The sequence below is a fragment of the Triticum dicoccoides genome, chromosome 3A, assembly GCF_002162155.2.
Source record: "Triticum dicoccoides isolate Atlit2015 ecotype Zavitan chromosome 3A, WEW_v2.0, whole genome shotgun sequence".
Lineage (NCBI taxonomy): Eukaryota > Viridiplantae > Streptophyta > Magnoliopsida > Poales > Poaceae > Triticum > Triticum dicoccoides.
Window position 1 is genome coordinate 393,381,398 of NC_041384.1, and position 7,114 is coordinate 393,388,511.

At 39.3% G+C, this 7,114-nt stretch overlaps 1 protein-coding gene across 2 annotated transcripts in view; it reads left to right on the forward strand.

Moving 5' to 3' along the window:
- The window catches only part of LOC119268293 (regulator of telomere elongation helicase 1 homolog), a 13,760-nt gene extending 7,456 nt beyond the window's left edge, over positions 1-6,304 (forward strand). For both annotated transcript variants that reach the window (XM_037549881.1, XM_037549882.1), the window contains exons 17-25: positions 1,778-1,893; positions 2,380-2,437; positions 2,564-2,654; positions 3,129-3,184; positions 3,272-3,724; positions 3,859-4,004; positions 4,203-4,309; positions 5,823-5,906; positions 6,040-6,304. In XM_037549881.1, coding sequence (XP_037405778.1) covers positions 1,778-1,893; positions 2,380-2,437; positions 2,564-2,654; positions 3,129-3,184; positions 3,272-3,724; positions 3,859-4,004; positions 4,203-4,281 — 999 coding nt within the window. In that variant the 3' untranslated portion in view covers positions 4,282-4,309; positions 5,823-5,906; positions 6,040-6,304. The remainder of the gene's footprint in view (positions 1-1,777; positions 1,894-2,379; positions 2,438-2,563; positions 2,655-3,128; positions 3,185-3,271; positions 3,725-3,858; positions 4,005-4,202; positions 4,310-5,822; positions 5,907-6,039) is intronic.
- The last annotated feature ends 810 nt before the right edge of the window (positions 6,305-7,114 follow it).

Consider the following 7,114-nt stretch of genomic DNA (forward strand, 5'->3'; position numbering starts at 1 on the left):
ATCAGTACACATTGAAATCAAAACTTTTATGCTGCACAAACAACAGGAACCATATAACATCCTGAAAATTATATACAGACCAATTGTGTTTCAATTTTTTACCCTGAAAATGATGTGAAGCCTGAAATCTGGATTCGAACTGCGTTGCCGATGAAGTCCATCCTTGATCATGAATCTCTACAAGCTCTAGAGCATGGTAGGCCCCTTTTTCTCGAATCAAGCAAGGGTCATCGAGCTTGAATCCTTGACAAATACCCCCATTTTTAGCATGGCTGGTTCAAGAAGGTAACTCGCTCTCGGGGTAAAATGACTAGCGTCCAACACTACCCTCTACAGGTTTTAGGCAGTTCACATCCATGAGAATATCCAAGGGCTCAGTTCTTAATGTTATCAACGCGTATGCCCCGCAAGTAGGCCACAGTGAGAACACCAAGAGGGAGTTTTGGGAATGCGTGGAAGACAAGGTTAGGAGCGTACCTATTGGTGAGAACCTCTTAACAAGAGGAGACCTCAATGGCCATGTGGGTACATCTAACACATGTTTCGTAGGGGTGCATGGTGGTTTGGCTAAGGCATCAGGAATTAAGGAGAAGCTGTCTTAAGCTTAGTCGTAGCCTACGTCATGATCATAGCTAACACCCTCTTTAAAAAGAGACATGTGTGCTTTCCGAGATTGTAAGGTGATACCTGGAGAGAGTGTTGTCCCTCAGCATAAGAAGGGCCTTCATATGGTGTGATGGCGGCATTTATGACTTCTCGATTAAAATAGGACTGCACCAAGGGTCAGCTTTGAGCCCTTATCTTTTTGCTTTGGTGATGGATGAGATCACAAGGGATATACAAGGAGATATCTCATGGTGCATGCTCTTTGCGGATGATGTGGTGCTAGTCAACGATAGTCGGACGGGGGTTAATAGGAAGTTAGAGCTATGGAGGAAACTTTGGAATTGAAAGGTTTTAGGCATGAGGTGTGGTTTCAATACTACTAGGCAGGAGGAGGTTAGCCTTGATGGGCAGGTGGTATCTTAGAAGGACACCTTTAAATATTTGGGGTCAATGCTGCAGAAGGACGGTGATATTGATGAAGACGTGAGCCATCGAATCAAAGCCGGATGGATGAAGTGGCACAAAGCTTCTGGAGTGCCACAAAAGCTAAAAGGCAGGTTCTATGGGACGGCGATTCGACCTGTAATGTTGTATGGCGTTGAGTGTTGGCCGACTAAAAGGCGTCATGTTCAACAGTTAGGTGTAGCGGAGATGCGATTTTCAGATGGATGTGTGGCCACACAAGAAAGGATCGGGTCCGGAATGATGATATACGTGAGAGTTGGGGTAGCACCGATTGAAGAGAAACTTGTCCAGCATCGTCTGAGATGGTTTGGGCATATACAACATAGGCCTCCGGAAGCTCGAATGTATAGCGGACGGTTAAAGCGTCTCCAGAAGCTCGAATCATAGCGGACGGTTAAAGCGTCTCAGAAGCTCGAATGCATAGCGGACGGTAGAGCGTGCTGATAATGTCAGGAGAGGTCGGGGGTAGACCAAACTTGATATGGGAGGAGTCCGCAAAGAGAGATATGAAGGACTGGAATATCACCAAAGAACTAGCCATGGACAGGGGTGTGCGGAAGTTAGCTATCCACGTGCCAGAACCATGAGCTCTAGTCTACCCCAACTTGTTTGGTACTAAAGGCTTAGTTGTTGTTGTTGTTGTAATGTAATTCCATCCCTCTGCTTACATACTTGGAATTTAAAATGAATTTTAAACATTTTGTAGGCTTTGACAGGAGAGGAGTGGTATGTACAACAAGCAGCAAGGGCTGTCAATCAGGCTGTTGGACGCGTCATCAGACATCGCCATGACTATGGAGCAATTATTTACTGTGACGAAAGGTCTAAATCCAGTTAAATGTTCCTTGCAAGGAGTATATGCATAGTTTTCTGCTAAACCTCCCAATGGGATAACACCACAATAAAGTGTTTTCAGTGTTCCGCGTTTACTTTGTGCGTTTCCTCTGTTTACATGTCTGCTGTTTTAGCATTCCAGATGACATTTCTGCAAGTATATACATTTTGAAAGAGCTTAACCAGTCAATGAGAAATGTGCCAAATGTCCCTTTTGAAGGAGACAATCCACCTAGCATAAGAAGACACTTTCAATAATCCTTGAAAAGGATCACCTTGAAATATCAAGATATCCTGTTTGGTTCTGTTATCTAAGGTCAACTTAACATATAGAATTCCAAGGATCACATGGTTACACTATGTCCAATGGCTTTTTATCTTGAATCTCATGTGGTTAGCAAGCTTTTTAATGAATTTTTTAAGAGCTATCCTTTTGAATTAAGTGACTTTCTCGACACTGCACATGATTTGCAGGTTTGTGTGGCCAAATTACCAATCCCAGATGTCCTACTGGCTCAAACCTTATATAAAGGTATGCTTGTTGATTTTGTCCTGCTTCTTTGAGATATCTCTACTAATATTTTCCTTGTGTATAAAGGTATGCTTATTGATTTTATCCTGCTTCTTTGAGATATCTCTACTAATATTTTCCCTGCAGTGCTACTCTAAGTATGGGGAAGTAGTTCAAACATTGACAAGATTTTTCCGGGATAAAGTTTGTGTAGACCCAAAAGAGATGGACTGTAATGGTAAGGACCCTGTTTTGAATCTTGAGATGATACTCTTTGTTTGCTTTTGTCATTCTTTTAATGCCAGTTGACGTCCGCTGAAATATTTAATTGATTGTTATTTCAACTTTTGCCTGGTTTGCTTCTTGATGGTTTGATCTTTGAAGCTTGCTAAACATGGGCTTAAATGGTGACTAAACCGGCTGTTGAATGCTGATTATAGGTTGGTCCATGTTGTACAGCACAACAATGGAAATGAACATGACATTTCTTGTTGTTCTGGTTTATATGCTATGAATTGCTGTGTTTAATTACTACTATGTTGTATTTGGGCTGTGCATGTTTGACTTTTGAAAAAACTTATTACACCTTATATTTTGGAACGGAGAGAGTATTGTATTTGGGCTGATCTGCAACATTGTTTATGCTAATTTCTTACTTTATTGATATTTTTTAGTTACCATTTAAGAATTGCAAAAATGCTGTTGCATGCAGATAGCGTTTCACCGCCTGCAGACAAATGTCTGCCGCAGGAGATTCTATCTGACTCGGTATGTCTATATACTTTGCATTCACTTCGATAATCAGTATTCCGTTTAGTACTTCCGGTTTATAGATGATATTCTATCTCTTGCTAGCCTGCCACAGCAGTAAATGAGCACCGGGGAACTACAGTATCATTGAATGCAACCACCAGAAAAGACAACTATATGAAGTTTACCCAGATCACTCCTGCCAATCGCACTACCCTTCCTATGAAACATGGCTGTTCCACTTCACAGCTCGCATCCTCAAGGGGCCAATTTTCTCAGGATTCTCAGGTTGTTGATTTGATCGATAATGCGACCATGCATGGACAATTGAAGGAGCATACCTTAAAGTCTATGAGGCTTAAGAAGGCTAAAATAGCAGATGTCTCTTCACAATTGAAACATAATGTTGAGTCGAGAGCTTTGACTGGAAACGGAGGTCAACAATCTACACCTCCATCAAAAAGAAGTACCATTGAACAAGCATGTGAAAAGAATGAGGCTATTCAAGAAAGATGTGGAGGCCAGGAATCTACTACTGGACCGGCCTTCTTGAAGCTGGTATGCTGCTTGTGCTTGTTCTCTGTAATTTGATCTTGTCTTGCGCTTTGCGGAGTAACTGCTATCTTGTTAGTGTGTTTATTTTTGCACTCATGTATGAGATAATAATCCTTAACTTTGGATGTTTCTATTAGGCTCGAGAAAAGCTCAGTACTGCAGAGTATGGAGAGTTTGTTGAATTTATGAAGGCCTTAAAATTGAAAACCATGCACATCAAAGACTCACTAGAAGCAATAGCGAAACTGTTTTCTTCTCCAGGGCGACTCACACTTCTTGAAGGGTAAAACTACATGTGCTGTAATCTTCATTATTTATTGTGCTCAGGACTTAACAGACAATTAACTACTCCCTCCGTCCCAAATTAAGTGACTCAACTTTGTACTAACTTTAGTACAAAGTTAATACAAAGTTGAGTCACTTATTTTGGGACGGAGGGAGTATCAAACCTTTGATATACCTTGTTTTCATCTGCTTACAGGTTCAGGGTCTTCGTTTCTAAGAATCATCTTCCATTATATGAGCAGCTTGTTCGAAAATATACCATGGCTAATACATAATGACATCATCTGTTGCACATATTTAAAGGCATGTTTCGCTCCACTCTTTTATTGTGATGTTATTGATTAAATGATAGTTGCAGTGTACCTTACCCTGACTATTTGCCAACATAATACTTTATTATTCGTGATACTACCTCTATTGCCAATAGATCTCGCCTTGGAATGTGCAGTCAAACTTTTAAAACACTGACCACTAATACAAACTAAACCTTGCCAACATAATACTACCTCCGTCCTAAAATATAAGACTTTTTGCACGTCTTATATTTTGGGACGGAGGTAGTACTTTATTATTTGTGATACTACCTATGTTGTTAATAGATCTTGCCATGGAATGTGCAGTCAAATTTTTAAAACTCTGACCACTAATACACACTAAGCCATTTGGATTTGTATGAAAATTGTGCTGGTAGATGTTAAATTGTTGCAGCATGTCATTTCACTAAGGTATGCATAAATGCACAATCATTTTTGATGAATTCTTTTCTTGGCCTGTGCGCATGGCAGACTGAAAATAGATATCTTGAAACAGGCGCAATACTTATTCGTGGTTGCATGTCACTTTGGGCATGCGTGGTTGCATGCCACACCTAAATTACTCCCTCTAAAATGTAAGGCATGCTTGACTGTTCGCGGTCTTCGATGCACTACTTTGACCACTGATATACACCAAAATATATGGATTAGGCGGATACGAATGGTATTGTTGTGTTTATCTTGCAAAATACCATGTCTTGATACTAACTTTGTAGACATAACATAAGAGATTTGGACGCGGCGTTCTTGGGTGCGTCTGCACCAGAGGTGAACAGTAAATTCATTTAAAATGGTGGAAAAAATAAATGATTTTTTTGTGATGCTAGATGCTCATGTGCATGAAGTCCGTGCCAAATTTCATGGAGTTTGGACATTTCAGTAGCTCTCAGCAAAAAGGACAAAATTTAGGGCTGTAAGAAAGGCTACTGTTCATACTGTTTTGACCGTTTTTTATCTTTTTTGCTATGACCTCCTCGGATGTCCGAACTAGTTGAAATTTGGCAGGAACATCACGCGTTGGAACATCTTTCACCTATTTTTTTTTCAAAAGTTTTTGAATTTTTTTAGTATTTTTTTGAATTTACTGTTCACCGGGTGCAGATGAGCTCGGGCACCGAATTGAATATCCGGTAATCAAAGCCATACATTGAAGACTGAAAAGCCAAAAGTGCCATTCATTTTGGGGATGGAGTAGCTTTTTAGTGTTCTTACAATTGGGATTATGGCAATTAGTTAATGAGAGCTTGTTGTTTAATATTTCAAGGAAGAAAGAAGAGAATAATATTTTATTACAATCTTTTCTTTTTGAAGTGCTCTTATTAAATTTAGCATGAGAATCAGGTATGATGTTTAGAATATTTGTATTTACTACACAATATTTGATATGCTTTTCTGTTTCCTATGTATTCTCGAATATCCATGACCTAAATGGTCCATTTCATTGATTACCTATATTAGCTGATAAGACTATTTGAGTTTCTGACCATGTTGTGCATCTGCAGATGAAATGTGGAAAAACCTCAAGCAGCAAGCCCAAAGAATTCCACTGAATTCATGCAATTAACTGATGGATCTGTTGAAGAAGTGTAAGTTCTTGAAGCTATCTGATGTAATAGTTGCTGAAGCGAAGCTTTCTTTAAATTTATCAAAAAGAGAGTTGTCAATTGATCTATATCATTGCTTGGCTAAAAAACAACTAATCTACATCTGAATCTGCAGGGTTCATCCCAATCAGTGCATTGCACATGTTGTGGAGTATGTGTAGGGATCTTCAACTGTAAATTAAACAATGTAATTATCCTGTATTATGTTTCTGGAAATAGGTTTATATAACGCATTCTCGGTACTTTGGTTCTGGTACATTTAGTTTAATGAGCATTCCCAGGTTTTCAGCAATGGGCTTAGCTTATGGTTGTTGTGTTGAACTTATGTTGTACGTAGTTTGCTACACTGAAAGTGGAAGTTAATGACTTTTTTGTATGAACTAAATAACCTACCTAAATCCAGAAAATAAATAACATAAAACTATGGGTGTGTTTGGCAACCGACAGAATGTGTAGCGAGATTTTTTTCTTCTTCTATACAATCCATATTGGATTTGGTTCCACTATCAATCTATCATCAGATAATTGAACAAATATAAAGCGTCTTGATGCAAAACGAGAAACAACCAAAAACAGAAAGACCTACAGGTTCCAGCCAAAGAAGAGGTGATTAATATCCTCATTCTCTGGGCAGAATCGGCACAAAGGGTCACCTGCCCAGTTTCTTTTCAGCATATTGTCCTTGATAGCTATAGCATTATGCCAAATTAGCCACTACCAGGTTTTTATTTTTAATGGAATCTCAGCTTTCCACAAATGCTTGAAAGATCTGTCCTGACCCATGTCATACAAATGGTTGTAGACAGATTTAACAGCGAAATTCTTCTTAATATTCCATGTCCATCTAGAAATATCTTCACCCACATCCCTTATAGCTACAGGAAGAAGAATTCTCCTTCTGTTCAGCTGGATCATTTGATCAGCAATTAGCCATTTCCTACAACTGAGAATCCAGTTCCTATTAGCCAACTCTCCAACAAAGACTTTTTGTTCATGGCATACCTCATGCAGTTCAGCAAACTGATTTCTGAGAGTTCCGTTGCTTTTTTTTGGCGGGGCTAAAAAGAGTTTTATTCTAAAATGATAGTTACAATTGAGAGGCAAGAAATCCTCGGTACACGGGGGCCCTCTCTGTAGCCAGACAACTGTGCTACATTCAATACGACTATATCTCGCTAAACAATCTGCAA